Genomic DNA, 18388 nt, shown 5'->3' on the forward strand with positions numbered 1-18388 from the left:
TGGGTACAGTGTTTTCAGGAATGATAGACAGGATAGCTAATGATTACAGAGGGATTAAATCCAACTTGAGTAGAGATCCAATAATGGTGGTTGTAGTATGAATAATACAGGCAGTAGGTGGAGGCTGTTTGGTGTGAGCTAGAGGTTAACAGAACAGAAAATGTATAGTTGCATTCTGCTATAGGCAGGGTTCATCTGAAGAGAACTGTGAAAAGCATAGAGATAAGCCTTATGGAAAGAAAAAGGAAAACTATTGTTATGGGTAATTTTAACTATGGGAATATAGATTGAAAAGAGTGAGGAGAATACATGGAAGATGAGGGGAAACAATTTATAAAGTTACTGATGGTTAGCTATCTTAAGCAGCACATTAATGCTAAGGATTCATGGAGCATATTGGATATAGTATTAGTATCTTAGAGAGAGAGAGTGTGTGTAAATGAGGTAGCTCTTTTGCTTCTAATTAGAGAGAGTGATTATGCAGTTTTAACTGATATAGCAAACAGGCATGTATAGTGGTGGGGAAGGAATTCAAGTTTAAATTTCATCTCCATAGAAACTGAGTAAGGATGGTAAGGTTGGTAATGGTTGTTAAGGGAATCTTACACTATAGACATAAATCACATTTTACAGCTCATGGCAGGGTAAAAATTCATGGTAATGGTCATTGCTGGAAACTGAGTAAGGATGTGGTTAGAAAATGCATGGTTCAGGTTCTTCTCTTGTCACATGGCAAGTGTATGTCAAATTAGTAATAGTGTTGTAGTCTGTTGCACAAGTGCTCATGAGTAATAGACAACAATGAATACAACTGTTCATTGTTCTTATTCCTATTTTAATTTCTTAAAATCTTATATTACACAACAAGAGTATTTATTATTTTCAGGTGCCTGCTCATAACCTCTCTATTAGGTTCTACTTTTGGGATATCTGAGAAAGCCCATTATCTTAATGTATCAGCCTGTAGTGCTGGTTCTAAGACCTTGTCATTAATCATCATTTTCCATATTTTTATGATATTACTAATGTTATAATAATAGTAAGAATTTCACCTGTTATTATACTCACATTTATGTATTAGTTCAGTGTGTGTCTTTTTTTGTTTATTTGCCAATAATTTTTTTTTTTTAAATAAGAAAATGCTTTTCTTAATCAGATCCTATCAAATGTTGAAGAGCTATATTGGCTTATGATCTGTTTTCTTCTAGCATTCCCAACCATGAAAGATTGGAAACCTATAAGTAAATTTAGTACCATGAAATAGCTGTGACTTAGGTAATCTGAGAACCTTTTTTCCAGAAACTAAATAGCATTTCAGTTAAGGAAAATCATCTACCACCTAAAGATCCTCACAAATATCCATGTCATAGTCATAGTGGGATTTAAACCCATAACATGTTGGCTGCAAAGCAGAGAATATCCACCAAGATACGAGTACCTTGGCTATCTTGATGGAATATCTTTGGAATGCATGTTCTCCAGTCTGTTTAGATTGGGATTATAATAATAATTTAAAAAAAAAATTACAAACTGTATTATATATCTGTTATTCTCTTGAATTCATTTTATATTTTATATACTATATACTTACACTCTCTCTCTTTCACACACGCACACATTTTTTAATCAATCAAGATGTCATGTTTTTTTTATTAAAAAACATTTTGCAGATCGAAGTACTTCAGACAAAGAAATCTTTAATGTAGGAACTGTTGCAGCTGGTGGGCGATATGACAATTTAGTCTGCATGTTTAATCCCAAAGGAAAACAGGTCCCTTGTGTTGGTTTAAGTATTGGAATTGAACGGATTTTTGCCATAATGGAATTGAAAGCAAAGGTATTTTTCTTGTTTTCTTATTCTTGCTTCCACATATGATTTCTTTAATGAATTAAGCATTATTTTTGTTATATTATTACTAACTTCAACCCACAAAATGTTGTAAACATGTAGTATATTAGAACCACGGGCTAAGGAAGTTTTTTTATTTAATTATTTTTTATTATTTATTTATTTTTGCATAATTTGAAAATTCTGATCTTAAGACCAAACATGGAACTTTTTCGAACTACTTCATGCTTCATCTCTCACCTAAAGGCTGTCATAAACATCCATGCATGGGATTTGAATCCATAGCCCATTGGTTGGAACTGGTACATGAACCACTTGAGCATCAGGCCAGTTTGTCACCTGTTTCGGAAAAATCTATTCATTTTCTCCCTGTCAACTATATTCATACCAAACTAAATTCATGAAACTCAAGGGTTACTTGCTCTCTGTTTTCCCCACCACAGTTGATCTAGTCTTTTATTTATTTTGTAACAAGTAATGTTACAGAATAGATGTAACCTTAACAGAATTGGTTTAACTTAAACAAGTAGTAAAGGAGAATGAGATCATGTGGTGCATATGAATATAAAGTCATTTAGTATTGCATAAAATACATACTACAGACTGAAAGGTATTTTCTGTAAGCCTTTATGAGTATAATTAATCATCATGTGATTGGTAATATGGTAATTGAATATAATTATGAAAGAGCTGGTGAAACTCATATGCAAAATAATCATTGATTAATACTTTTAATTACTGAAAAATCATGATGCTTCTTAATGCTTACAGTAGAAAAGAAAAAGCTAATCTATTTTTGGCAATGAAGCAAATCCTTTGTAACAACTAGGCTTTAAGTTAAAAGTAACAGGGTTTAAAATGAATGATATTAATTAACATACCTATATGTCGTGAAATAAAAATGATGAAAACTTGGCAAAGGACTTGATTGGAGCTAAGATGGTATGCGATTTTAAGTGGTAGATAAAAGATAGCAACAACTGAATGTAGAAAATACATGAAGATAAATAAGAATTAAAACTGAAGATAAAAAAAAGTTAATACTGAAAAATGAATTATGCAGATTTTGGAAAAAAACAGAAAATGAGAATAATAATAAAAAAAAAAAAACTATTATTTATATAGCAAGCTAGCAACAAACATGATGGGTGCTGGCCATTTCATCAAAACATCATCAGATGAGGTTTCTGCTTGTTGTATCTGATGTTTTAATGCCTGGACTGTGTCATACATCATCCTGATAGATCTTATTCTATTCAAAGCCTGCTTCTTTGGGGAAATGTGTCCATATTGGCTCCTGTCATCCATCTAGAAAGAAATCCATCATCATTATGACAGTTCTAATGTTTATTAAGTGTCTTCTCTGTGATACTAGTCTTACACTAAAGAAATATTAGCTGGAAAGTATTAATAAACTTGGATTTATATAATAAACTGTGTTTTTTCATTCATTTTATGTCTTTTCCATTTCCTGTGCATTTTCTTATATGGCACTCCTCCATGCTACCTCCTAAGCTTGTCATGATCACTGGCTCTGTTAGTTTCCCTTCTTAACTGAAAATTCATTTCACATGTTTAGGCCTCCCAGGTTAAGATCATAATCACTTTTATCACTTGGAGTCAAAGGCAACCTTGGTTATGTTCACATCTTCTATCACCAGATTTTTACTCTCAACCTCTGGGTTCCCTACATCTCTTAGTTGCATGTATCTTCTTGCCATGTATGTGTGGAAGATATATGCAACTACTAAGAGTAGATGTAGATATTCTGCATCAGCGAATCAGCTGAATAATTCTCTGCTCTGCACTCATTGAGCTGATTTGCTGATGCATTGTATCTACATTTTTCCATATATCTAATAGCCTATGGTAGCAGCTGTGTATTTTGTTCTGTTAGCTTCAAATGTAGACTGGTTAGCCAAGAGATTAGTGTATCTGTTCTGTACCCAATATGCTGCAGGTTCGAATCCTGCTATGGGTAGTGTGTTTGTGTGTGTGTGTGTGTGTGTGTCTTTAGGTGGGATATAAATTTCATTGCCCTGCTTATTGTAAGCCTGAAGTGGCTTGAAAAAAGGTCTACACTTGGTCTCTAGAGCAGGGGTTTTCAGACTATGTAAAAAATCAATAAGAAGACAAAAAAAAGAGCTTATAAAATGAATAAAAAAAAATAGAAAAACTCTTTGTGAGTGGGAGTGACATAAAAAAAAATTCACTCCTTCCGACAGCCCCTGTCTTTCTGCTGAACTGATCTTGTTGGTTATAAATCTTATGCTATCAGTAGCAGTAATTCCTTCCTTTGCCCTCTTCTCTAACAAAGTCTACCACCAGAAACTCCTTACTCTTATTCCTGATGCTTTGGACTTTGTGTATATATTAAACGACTATGTTATACCAACTAGTTTCACCAACTAAGGCTGTTGGCATCTTCAGGGTACATAACTGATGTAAGGCACTAAAAAGTAAAAAAACTGTTACAAATTATAATCAGCCGATTCCAATTATATTAGACAAAGAACAGAGCACGCACAATACATGCATAGAGTGTGCAAGATCTCACTTGTTGTTATTTAGGAACATTCTATAGTTGGCACTGTAATTCAGTTCTGGTGAGTTAAGAGATCTAATAAGGGTCTTCCAGATCACTGGCAAGATTTGTCCTTGGCTCCTGTTAAGGTTTTGTATACAGCAGGCAACTGCTGTGGCTTCTTTAAAAATTCGGGAGCGAAAGTCCTCCTCTATGTAAGGAATTGTGCTTCTATCCCACTCTATGATATGGTTCATTCTTGAGAAATGAAAAGCTAACCCCGATTTTTCTTCTCTGTTATTATTGACGTCACCAATGTGTTCTTTTTGCCTAATTTCAAGGCTTCTTGAAGTCTGGACGATTTAATTCAGGTCTCACGAGCAGGGTATGTTGTGAACTCCAGCATATTTGAAGAAAGGATGGCTATCTTTTGGAGATCTTAAGAATTGCCTAATTGTTTCTGTAGGTTTAAAGGCCATTCTTATTTTATGTGGTCTAAGGAGTCTTGCAATCTTATTCGAAACTGTCCCTAAGTATGGAATGACGATGGTAGAAATATAACGTATTTCATCTTGTTGTCTTTGTGGGGGTCAGAGAAAAGTATCTTGTGGACAAGTCTTCGAGGAAATCCATTCATGGTAAGGTTGCTAGATATCAGGGATAGTGTTCCTTGAGGTCTTGCTGATCTGTTGTAAGGAGAGAGGCACGGTTCTTCAGCATGTGTACAATGCTAATTTTCTGAGAAATGTGGCGGGAGGAAGTGAAATGTAAATAACGTCCTGTATTGGTAGATTTGCAGTAAACTGAGAGGTTGATACCACCATTCGTTAGCTTCTTAATTAAAGTGTTCAGAAATGGTAATTGGTTATCTTTTTCAAGTTCTAGAGTGAATTTGATTGTGTGGTGTAAAGAGTTGATCTTGTTTAGAAAGTCTAACAGGTCCTTTTTTGTGTGGTTCCAAACAATAAAGATATCGTCCATGTATCTCCACTGTACTATGTGTTTAGGGTCTACTTGCGATAAGATTTTACTTTCAAAATCCTCCATAAAGAGATCAGCACAAGATGGAGAGAGGGAGCTACCCATTGCAAGGCCAGTCAATTGCTGATATATGGTTTTATTCCATATGAAAAAGTTTGATTTTAAACAATGATGGAACAGAGAAGTAATATCTTGTGGGAGCAAACTTCCTAAAATGTTGATGACTTCCTCCACAGGGATGTTAGTGAATATTGTGCTGATCTATTTATGGAGGATTTTGAAAGTAAAATCTTATCTCGAGTAGACCGTAAACCACAGTATGGTGGAGATACGTGGACGATATCTTTATTGTTTGGAACCACACAAAAAAGGACCTGTTAGACTTTCTAAACAAGATCAACGCTTTACACCACACAATCAAATTCACTCTGGAACTTGAAAAAGATAACCAATTACCATTTCTGGACACTTTAATTAAGAAGCTAATGAATGGTGGTATCAACCTCTCAGTTTACCTCAAACCTACCAATACAGGACGTTATTTACATTTCACTTCCTCCCACCACATTTCTAAGAAACTTAGTATTGTACACATGCTGAAGAACCGTGCCTCTCTCCTTACAACAGATCAGCAAGAACTCCAGGAAGAACTATCCCTGATATCTAGCAACCTTACCATGAATGGATTTCCTCGAAGACTCGTCCACAAGATACTTTTCTCTGACCCCCCCCCAACCTAATTTCAAGGCTTCTTGAAGTCTGGCCGATTTAATTCAAGTCGCACGAGCAGGGTATGTTGTAAACTCCAGCATATTTGAAGAAAGGATGGCTATCTTTTGGAGATCTTAAGAATTGCCTAATCATTTCTGTATGTCATAGATGACATACGTTATATTTCTACCATCGTCATTCCATACTTAGGGACAGTTTCGAATAAGATTGCAAGACTCCTTAGACCACATAACATAAGAGTGGCCTTTAAACCTACAGAAACGATTAGGCAATTCTTAAGATCTCCAAAAGATAGCCATCCTTTCTTCAAATATGCTGGAGTTCACAACATACCCTGCTGGTGCGACTTGAATTAAATCGGCCAGACTTCAAGATGCCTTGAAATTAGGCAAAAAGAACACATTGGTGACATCAATAATAACAGAGAAGAAAAATCGGGGTTAGCTTTTCATTTCTCAAGAATGAACCATATCATAGAGTGGGATAGAAGCACAATTCCTTACATAGAGGAGGACTTCTGCTCCCGAATTTTTAAAGAAGCCACAGCAGTTGCCCACTGTATACAAAACCTTAACAGGAACCAAGGACTAATGTTGCCAGTGATCTGGAAGACTCTTATTAGATCTCTTAACTCACCAGAACTGAATTACGGTGCTAACTATAGGACGTTCCTAAATAACAACAAGTGAGATCATGCACGCTCTATATGTGTATTGTGCGTGCTCTGTTCTTTGTCTAATATGATTGGAATCGGTTGATTATAATTTGTAACAGTTTTTTACTTTTTTTGTGTATATATATATTATATATATATAAAATCGTGCTGTGCCTCATGTTAAAGCTTAATGGAATGAAACAGCACTGAAAAAGGATTAAAAATAATATTTAATTCTTCCAATATTTCATCTGTCACCAAAACATCATCAGGGAGTACAGTATGAGACTCATAACATGCAAAGGAACACCAAAGTAAGTGAAACATGTGGATGAAAGACTACAGTCCTAACTAGGGGATGCCCTCTGTGAGCACCTGTTGGTGGCTTAGGAACTAGGATCTCAAAGTATTAGTGTTCCCATATTTTGGGTTAGTTTTATGCAACTAGGGCCGGTGCTACCATTTAGGCAAACTAGGCAACCGCCTAGGGCGCAAGCCATGAAGGGGTGCAAAACTTCAAGCTATGCTTTATTCATACTTTACTAAAATATCAAAATTAAATAGTGATATATGATTTAGGTATCGATTCTTTTTCCTTATCCTTCACATATCACACTATTTTACTATTTAACTCCTGGTTCTATTTTGTTCCTTACCTAAATGATTTGGACTTACCGCTATTTAAAATTCAGTTAAGATATTTTAAAATGTTAACATTTTAAAATATTAAATTTCGGTATTTTATAACTTTTTTTGTAAATGAATTATAACAGAGAATTTTCAAATTAATTAAAAAAGGAAATAAAAAAAGCCCTATTAATTTACCTATTAATTTAACCTGAAAGACAATTTTATTTTGTTTAATGTCAATTAGAAACATTTTAGTTTATGAAATAAGGGGCACCCTTGTAAACTTTGCCTAGGGCACAAAATAACCTGGCACCAACAGTGTATGCAACCATATTCATTCAAATTAGCCTGATTTCTGAGAGCAGCTACAGATTCTAAAAACAGTCTTTCTCTTTTAAATTTACTGCAATGGAGCATGGTGGTCTCTTTTCAATTGATTCTGTGAGCCATATTCAAAGCATGGTCTGCAAGGAGGCCATGACTGCAGATGTATTTTTTATGTTCTTCCATGTGAATGGTGGCTGATCTTCCTGTATATCCATAATAGGCCAATACACCAGGAACTGAGAAAGCAAGGATTTGGTTCTTAGTTGAGTGGATAAAGGTAGCTAGTTTCAAGTGAGGCTTGAAATCTGTGAAGAAGTTGTATTTCTTTAAGATTCTGTTTTTTTTCTGAAATACCTTGGACAAAGGGGATGATGATAATAGAATTACTAAAATCTTTCTGAAGAGAAGGTCAAGGATCGGAGAGGGGAGAAGATTTTTTTTTTTGTGATACTGTTGTAAACTGTAGCCATTAGATAAGAAAGTGCGGTGTATATGATCAAGCCTGCTGCAAGAGAGGCCTCATTGGAGCAAAGGTTATATGCTCTGTTGGTTAGTGTTTTAATTATACCATATTGTTGGTGTGTGTGTGTGTGGGGGGGGGGTGATGGGAAAGTTGTAAATGTATATGCCTTGTGTGAGTTGAGTTTGCTGTATACTGAAAAGGACAAGTTACTATAAAGAGATTGTTTTTTATTTTATTCATTTGTATATTTTTACTTACATATACTTTTACATATACAAGAGAGATAAACCAAGGGGTCCAACAGGGATGTCCCCTCTCAGCAACTCTTTTTAATGTCTACTTAAATGAAATAATAATAAAATGGAGTAAAAATTAACATCAAGGAATTAAACTTTCACCTATACAGTTAACTTAAACACTCTCCTCTTCGCAGACGACCAAATAATAATTACAAATTCTGAGGATAACTTACAGAAAGCTATTTTAAATCTAAATGAGATATCCAAAGATTATGGTATGATAATATCAACGGAAAAATCAAAAACTATGGCCTTTAAAGGACAAGTCCAGCAAGAACTAAAATAGTATTAGATAACAAGATCTTAGAACAGGTGAATTCATTTAACTACCTAGGATGTATGATCACTTATGAAAATGAAAAAGATATAAACATAAAAATTGCAAAATATTTAAAAATAACAGGAGTAATTAACTCTATATTTAAACCAAACCTAGTTCAAAAACAAACCAGGCTAAAAGTATACAATACATTAGCCCTACCGGTCTTAATGTATGGAAGCGAAATCTGGACAATAAAACAAAAAGACAAACAAAGATTAACAACAGCAGAAATGAAGTTTATGAGAAAAACTGCAAAGTATACCCTATTTGATCACAAAAGAAACGAAGATATTATGAAAGAATTAAACCAAGAACCAGTAATTGAAAAAATTAAAAAATATAAACATAGATGGATGGAACACGTTCAAAGAATGAAAACAGAAAGACTACCAAAACAAGCCTTAAAGTACAAGCCATTAGGAAAAAGAAAACCAGGACGTCCTCTTAAATGATTCAACGATGACTTCTAAGGCCAGAACAGGCCATACTAGGCCTAAATCCTTGATACGTATGATGATGATGATATTTTTACTCACGATTTTTATATGGCGAGTGTTTATTAATTACGAAAGGGTTCAATTCCGATTGGTGCAGTGACATAACTATTTCTTTTAGAATCTGGAAAATCACTAACTCAAGACCAAATAAAAAATATATATACATTTAATGAAACTAAGACAATATATACACTTTAAATAAAATTATATAACTACAAAAATAACTGGATCCAAGGCTTTCTAAAATAAATCGACACTTGAGAGATTTTCTTATCCAAAAATATTAAAATCATTCATTCTCTAACTCATTCTATTATTTGATTGTTTGACATATACTTAATCATGCCTACCAGACTAAACACGTTGTTTTCACAACAAAAATGTTCATCAGAGTAAGTTTCTTTGTTAGGCCCTTTCTAAAAATATAAAAATTTTCTTCTTTTTCATGGGATCCCTTTTTATCTCCCTTATGTAGCATACAATATTATTCCTCCTCAGAGTCTCACTGAAGTATAAATAAACTCTTGCAGTTCTATTTGATGCACAGTTTACTAATGTTTGTACCAGAAAAAGAAGTTTCTTCAACTACTTCATAAACAATATATCTACATTGAGCTCTTCATGTTAAGCCACTTTACAGTTTCAAATTTCACCAATTCCTTTTTCCCATAAGTAATCTGGTGTCCTTAAGACAGAAGATGAAACCTTCCATTCAGCATTTCCTCGAACATTCAATTAGAACGTGGACTGCAATATCTTATTTTATTTACTAAATACTTGTTGACGGTCTCAACTCCTCCAGTTTAAAGATTCGCAGTTCTACGATTCCTTTTCGGAATCTTCTATTAACATTCTCCAACTGTCACTTAAAACTTAAAAACTTCCTAAGAACAAAATTCTCTGGTTGCCATTCTCAAATTTTCATTAGCTCTTTGCTTGTTTTCCTCGTTACTCTGATACTGAACACACACACACACACACACTCTCTCTCTCTCAGCTGTCAATCACCCATCAATCTCCTCGGAAATCATGTACACTCCATGTAAATGACAAGTGAGAAGTTATGTATAATGGCTGAACATTGTCTCCATTATGCAAACAGAATGTCTAATCAAATCACCACAAATACCCCAACAATTAACAATTTTAAATTACAATAAAATTTTTTTGAAAGTTTTAGTAAAAAGTTTAAGTGAAAGTAACACAACTATCAGAATTTAGTAAGTATATCAATTTCAAATGGTTTACATTTCATTTTGACAATAATAATATCAATAACGGGCACATTGCAAGTGCCGATATGATGATAGTATTACTAAAATCTTTCTGAAGAGAAGGTGAAGGATTGGGGGAAGAATTCATTATTTTTCTTGATACTGTGGAAACTGTAGTCATTAGATAAGAAAGTGTGGTGTATATGATCAAGCCTACTGCGAGAGAAGCCTCATTTGAACAAAATTATATGCTCTGTTGGTCAATGTTTTAATTATACCATATTGTTGAGATGGGGGGGGGGGATTTTGCAAATGTATATGCCTATGTGAGTTTCCTGTATACTGAAAAGGACAGGTTACCAATGTGTCTTGATGGCCAGACTATTTATTAATTTCTTTTTCCATAGTAAATTGGATTCTTTGGTGAAAACTATTGAGTTAAGAGATGAAAGAATCTAATGTGGCCAGGCCATGAGGCCAAATAGAGAACATACCATTCACATATCTTAACCGGATAGAAGGTTTGAGAGGGGTTGAGCAAGGAGCTTGTTTTTCAGCATATTCCATAAAACAGTTGGTGAAGGGATCTATAGAGGTACCCTCTGTCTGGTCTGTTTATAAATTGTGTTCTTCCAAGAGAAATATCCAGAATAGATAACAAAGGAAAAGAGATCTGTGATATCAGGAGGAAAGACATTTTATAAGTGATAAGGTGTTATTTAAGGATAATATAATAATATGATAATATTTAAGAATAATTTCATATGACCAGTGAAATCAGTAGCATCTACCATTGATTTTGGGGGGAGGGAATGGGTTTGTGTATTTTTGATGAACTGTATATCTGGGGGGGGATAAGAACTGAAGTTTTACATTTTTTGTGATTTCAAGAGGCCAGAAAGAAACCTTTTTTGAGTGAGATTTAGGCTATTTTTGTTAAATCTGCTGCTTTTCAGATTTGTATTTGCTATGATGAAGCATAATAGTTTTATTCCATCTGCTCCTGTACAAGGTATTCAAGTCATGGTAAGCTAGATCTGACTGACCATAGTTATGGTGACAGATGTATTTTTTGTGTTCATCTAGGCAGATGTTAGCAGATCTCCCAATCTGACCATAATATAAGTTGCAAGAACAAGGAATCTTGTAAACTCCTGGAACAGAGGTGGGAGGAAGTAGATCCTTAAGAGAGTGGAGAAGGGAAGCCAGCTTCAAATAAGGTTTGAAAGCAGTGCAGAGATTATATTTCTTTAAAGATCTGGCTATTTTTTTTTCTGAGGTGCCCCAGATTGATAGCATTGCTGTCATCTGGATGTTTAGAGGGATATGAGGAACAGCTAATTTGTTGATCTTTTTGGCATTGTAAACATTGGACAAGGAAGGCTTGGCAATAAAAGTGAGTTCAGCTGTAAGGGAAGCCTGAGTAGACCAGAGGTTGGAGGCTCTTTTGACAAGGGTTTTGATGACACCATATTGTTGAGAAGGGGGATGATGGGAAAGTTTATGTATGTATCTACCTGTGTGAGTGGGTTTTCTGTAAACTAAGAAAGAAAGTGTACCATTGGACAGATGTGAGATTAATTCTGGAGTGCTGGCTGTTGAGGTGGAGGAGGAAGATCTGATATGTCTTAGCCATGTGACCAAATAGAGAATACACCATCATATATATCTTAGCCAAATGGAAGGATTAAGATTGCAGTATCAAGAGCATAGTCTTCACAATACTTCATATAAAAATTGGCCAGAAGAGGAGACGGCCCACAGAAGTAACCTTCTATCTTGCACCTTATTTAACCAGTATGGATGGCAAAATTAAAGAGATCAATAATGTCAAGGGTAAAACACTTATAGATATGTTGGGGTTGTTTGGATTTGAACTTGCTTTTTTAATTTTTTTGGTATTGGACAAAGTATATGATACCGCAAGAAGTGGATTGAACATATCGAAAGAATGGACAATTCAAGACTACCCAAAAAAATACTTCAATACCACCCAGTTGGAGGATATAGAAGTCAGAAATGACCAAGGAAAAGGTGGAAAGAGACTGGAACAGGCCACTGGGTCTAAATCCCTAAAAGGATGATGATGATGTACAGATAAGGAATGAGCATACCTTATCATAGTGTACCAGTTTGGTAATCAAGTTTCCACCGATGATCATCATCATGAAATTCTGCAGAGAGTTCCAGAGATAATCTGTTAAGGCAGTAAACTCTGAAATATTGGTTGTTTCTGTTGCTCAGTCAGCATCACTTATGTCCTCTGCTTGGAAAGACCAGGCACAGCTCCTTGCTGCTATATACAGTCTTTGCATTACCTGCATATATCCTCTGAATCTCAGGTCTCTCTCAGCCATCATCTCGTAGATCTTGAATCTCATCCACAGAACACAGTTCTGCCAGTACAGTACAACATAAGTATACATGTTTACCCTTCAAGGTGCAACACTGTGTATTTATTAACATTAAAATTGCAATGTCATTCACTCATGCAATCTAAAATCTAGTTAAATATTCCTGAAGGGACTTCACCATCAGTTCTTATAACACTCTCCTCAATTTTGCATTCATTTGTCTACATGTCACTCTCACTCACTCAAAACACCATGACATTATTGTCTTCACTGATAATACTGTATATTGTTAATATTAATAAAGGTGCCCATGACACTGCTAAACAGTTTTGTATTTTGGATTATATATTGTGTATATAAATTAAATAATGTTTTTATAGTCTTATTCCAAGGAAATTAGAACAAAAGAAACTGAAGTTTATGTAACATCTCCACAACAAGGAATGGCAGAGGAAAGGATGAAAATTTGCAAAGAATTATGGGATGCTAATATTAAGGTAATTTCCTCTCATAACTTGTTATTTTTTATATATCAAGTTATGTTTAACATGAAAACTATAAATGCATTTAATTTTGTTTTTCATAGTAACTTTTTGCTGTTAAACGAGGTTTTTGCTGTTAGTTTACTTTATTTTGGACCCACTATAAAATGAGCAAAAATAAAAATCAGCAATTAAAATTATAATTCCATTTAATAAATGAGTAATTTTGTTCATGATCATCATCAAGTTCCTAATATGTACCATCAAGGGATGTACAGATACTGTGATAGTCATCGTCATCCGGTAGCATCCTCTAGCAAGAGGGTTGCAGCAGAGAGCAGCTCTTCTCCATTTCTCTCCGTCTGTCGCCTCCATCATTCTTAAACCAGTCCATTCCACGATGTCATTGAACCACTCTCTAGTTGGTCTTCCACGTCTTCTCTTCTCCTCAACTTTCCCTTGTAATATAGTTCTTGTCATGTGTCCCGAAGAACCTCTCAGAAGATGTCCTGCAAATCTGGTCTTTCTTTGCATAATATTCTTGAGCAGTGTTCTTTCCATCCCAACTCTTCTTAAAACTTATTGATTTGATATTCTCTCTGTATAGCTAATCTTTTCCTAATCTTTCTTTATATTCATTCTTGACTGCTCCAGTCCTTTGCATCTTTCTCTTTCCTGTCATCATATTAATGTTTTTATAAACACCTTTTATGTCATTTCTTTCTGCCTTTGCTGTTGTATCTTTACTTATTTCATCTAACCACTCTTTCTTTTTCCTTCTTATCTCTCTTTGTATCTCCCTACTCAAGTCTTTATACTGCTTTTTTTTTCTCCTCTGTTTTACTGTTAACTAACTTTCTTCTTTGTGATATTTTCCTCAAAATATTGTCTGTCATCCATGGCTTCTTTCTTTTCTCTCTTTTCTCTTCTGTTTTGGCTAAATGTAATTCTGTAGCAGTAATTATGCTTTCCTTCAGAATTTCCATTTTTCACTTACATCATCACTTTCTTGTATATTTCTCTCATTCATTTCTTCTTCTACTTTCTTTGCGAATTCATTCGCCATACTTGGTATCTTCAGCCGCTCCATGTTCCATGATTTGTTCCGTTTCCCTGCAGTTACCTTTTTTAGATTAATCCTCATCTTAGTTGCCAACAATATATGATCTGTATCACAGTCTGCTCCTGGATATGTTGTCACATCTTTTATAATGTTTCTATATCTTTTGTTTATCAAAACATAATCTATCTGATTTCTTCTACTATTTATGTCCTCGGGCTTTCCCCTTATAAGATCTTCTTGGATGTTTCTTAAACCAAGTGTTCATAATTGCTAAATCATGTTTTCTACAGAAATCCAACAGCAGAACTCCTCTTTCATTTCTCACTCCCAATCCATATAGCCTAACAATATCTTCCTCCCTTCCTCTTCCGATTTTTGCATTCATATCATCCAGTATTATAATTATATCTTTTGTTTCTTTACATTTCAAACCCTGTTCTATATTGCCATAAACTCTCTCTGCCTTCTCATCCTCATAATCACAAGTAGGTAAATATATCTGAATAAGTAGAATATTTCTTGGTTTTTCTTTCATCTTTACCACCAAAACTCTGTCTGAGATTTGCCAGTATCCTTCCACACATCCTGCCACTCGTTTATTCAATATTATACCAACACCTGCTTGATGCTGCTCTCCCCCTCCTGAGTAAATTATTCTCATTCCATCCTCTGTTCTAAAATCTCCTTTTCCTTTCCATCTCACCTCAGTCATTCCCAGAACATCTATTTTTCAATCTTAGCATCTCCATCTTTACAATCTCCAATCTTCCAGTTTGAAGTAAGGTATTCAAATTCCAAGATCCAATGTGAAAATTACTTTTCCACATGAATATATTCCATTTTCCTCTTCTCCACCTCCTGCAGGCTTTAGTAAAGAAGATTCATATGACCGACATGCAATCTGGTCAATATCCATACTGGGACAAGTGACCTCCCTGGTAGCCAGTTGCGCAGTTCTGGACCCAGGTGTCCCATCCTGAACTGTGCAGCCACTGATCCTCTTCTCATTGCCAGATTCTTTTGTAAGTACTGTTGCAGTATTTACAGTAGTACTTGTAGTACAGGATTTGAAGGTCTCCATGCCTGTACTTGTTAGGGTGAAAAACTTGAATCCTAACCACAGGATTTCTTATTAGATCAACAGGTTTTTTTTTTTTTTTTTTTTTCAATGCAGAGCATAATCAATACAAGTCTTCCCCCCCCCCCCAAGTTAAAACCTATGGATTTAACATAAGTGGGAAACATGAGATTAGAGACATTGTTTGGACCCTAAAAGAGATAGTTGTAGAATGCAAACCACCTCTGCTTTTACACCCTTTAGTGGTAGTTGATATCAGGTTGCCATGAAAGATCTCACTTCAAGAAATAAACTGCTTTTTGACTTGTATATTCAAGACCAGCTAGTTACTTTTCTCATGATTGGAAGTTAGGTACGCACAATGAGAATTGAGAAAATCCAAACAGAATGTACAGAAAATTTGATGAGGTCATGTATAAAGTTTTCTTTAAATGCAGTATAGACAAAGAAAGAGAAGAATATCCAGAAGAAAAAGAATGGAAATAGGGAAGTATTTTCCATGGAAATGAAATAGCAAGTCTCTTACTTGGTGTATATGTAGGGTCAGCCAAGTGGTAGTAAATTACCTGAGAGTTCATCATCAGTGCCTGTATTAAGGCACTTTCGGTCAACTGGGTGCAGACTGTCTTATAGCAAAATGTATCAGTTGCTTACAAGAGACCTTATTTCAGTACACTGATCTAGGTCATGCAGGAAATGTAGGGCATGAACATATAAAATCAACCCCTACCCCACAAAACCGAGGCACAGAAAATTAGAGATACATTAAAACCAGTCTGCATAGAAAAAATACAATTCCTGTCCTCACAACTGCAGATGATGAGTATTCTGAATTAGAAAAACAATAGGAAAATAAAGCATACTTCCAGAAGACCATATTGGGAAGTATTATTATTATTATTGCATGGGCACCTCCATGGAGTCTTAAGACTCATTGTGGAAGACCCAAACTATGAACACAATATCTGTCATGCCTCTCCTTGAATCCAATAACAGACAAAGCACTCACAATTGACTCAGGCAACTCATTCCATTCATCCACTCTCCAAGTGAAAATTCCAGTCTTCATACCCTTAAACTAATCATCCTCTTACCCAAATTCCATGGATAACCTCTTGTTCTGCCCCCCCCCCACACACACACCCAGGTGCTGAAGCATTTGCCCTTTATCAGTCCTATAAAAGCCCTTAAGTAACTTAAATATATTGCCCCTTTTTTGCCTATCCACAAACCCTCAATCTATCTCATACAGAGCATTCTACAGACCACACACACACAATCTTGATCACTCACCTCTGGATCTTCTCCACACACTTCCTCATCCCAAAGAAACCCAGATGACCAGACCTAAGCACAGTTATCCAGATGTGGTCGTATCAAGGCTTTATGAAGAGGAATGATAACTCCGTTATCTCTGCTTGTTAGTGTATTCTTCAGTAAGCAAGTGATCTCATGAGCTGTCCTAGCTACTTTAGCAATATGCCCTCTAAACAGCTCTTTATGTACTCTTAACCCCAAATCCCTGTCTTCATCAATTTCCTGGAGTACAATTCCCTCAATATCATAAACAGCTTGTAATCTTTGTATCCCAAAATGCATAACTTTACACTTTTCCACATTAAATTGACATCCATTATGTTTTGCTCATACTGTCAGCCTATTTAAGTCATCGTGCAAGCTCTCAACATCACCTTGATTAATCTTCACTCTACCCAACTTTGCATCATCAACAAACAACTGAATAATCCCTTCAATTATTTCCTATACTATTTATGTACAAATTAAACAGCAGTGGTCCAAGCACAGAGCCTTGCATCATGCCACTAATCATCTGCCTTCTCCAATTTCCTACCTCATTTGCTGCAGTTTGCATAACAGGGTTCCATGTGGTATCCTGTCAGATGCCCTGCAAGATTCAGCAGTATCATCATATAGCTATTCCCTTTGTCCAACTCAGTTGTCACTCTATTATAAATAGTAGATCACTAAAACATGACTCACCCTTCACAAAGCTATGCTGCCCCTTGTAGAATATCATATTCTTACCCACTCATTCCTGAATTCTCTTTTTGATCCAGTACTGGAAAAGTACTTTTCCAGTACTTTTATCACCACTCCTGAGATACTAATTAGTCTATAATTTGCTACCACAGGCTTAGATCTCTTTTATGCAAAGGAATTGTTTTGCCCTCCTTCCACTCTCTTTAAACTTTGCTAGAGCTGAGACTTCAATTAACCACCTAGTCAAAGGCATTGCCAGTTAATCTGCACATTTTTGTAAAACACAAGCTGATATCCCATCCAATCCTACATCTGTATTTGCATTCAAATTCTACAATATACTAATTATCCCCAAATCTTCAACACCTCTGTTTTTGCATCAGTCCCTGTCACCTCTTTCATTACAATATCTTCACTTGGATGATATACCTTTGCAAAATGATTACTCAGTACCTCAACAATTTTGTCTGCCTTGGTTACCTCTCTACCATCTTCACTCATTAAAGTTATCCTTCCATAGTCATTCTTCCTCCTAATTGCCACATAATGAAAACTCTCTGAGATTTCATTTCACCTGTTTGGCTAATTTCTTCTCATAATCTGATTTTGCCTTCCTTACCATGCTGGTCACCTTTCTCCTTATATATATTTTCAGTATTAAAAAGAAACTTCCTACAAGTTTCTTGTAGTGAAACTACAAGAAACTTGGTAGAGCTCAACAGGCTGAACTCCCAAAAGGAGGCACTTCATCTTAAGGATATGTAAAAAGAAGATAAACAACAAGAACTTGCAGACATGACACAGACAATATCATTAGAAGAACAAAGCAAAAAAAAAAGTGTGGGAGAAGCAGAAGAGGATTTTATTTATGGTTCAGAAAACAAGGAGTTGATGAAACAGAAAAAAAAAAAAAAATC

The 18388-nt window shown here is 35.2% G+C and overlaps 1 protein-coding gene across 4 annotated transcripts in view; it reads left to right on the plus strand.

Annotated features, from left to right (window-relative positions):
* The window catches only part of LOC150105709 (histidine--tRNA ligase, cytoplasmic-like), a 169298-nt gene that overhangs the window by 138838 nt on the left and 12072 nt on the right, over window positions 1-18388 (plus strand). For 2 of the 4 annotated variants that reach the window (XM_090395024.1, XM_090395025.1), the window contains exons 11-12: window positions 1671-1837; window positions 13228-13344. In XM_090395024.1, coding sequence (XP_090251150.1) covers window positions 1671-1837; window positions 13228-13344 — 284 coding nt within the window. The remainder of the gene's footprint in view (window positions 1-1670; window positions 1838-13227; window positions 13345-18388) is intronic. The other 2 variants (XM_090395026.1, XM_090395027.1) reach the window with 2 other exon arrangements.

This window comes from Typopeltis vanoorti, chromosome 6 (assembly GCF_054136105.1).
Source record: "Typopeltis vanoorti isolate ZY-2024b chromosome 6, IOZ_Tvanoo_1.0, whole genome shotgun sequence".
NCBI lineage: Eukaryota > Metazoa > Arthropoda > Arachnida > Uropygi > Thelyphonidae > Typopeltis > Typopeltis vanoorti.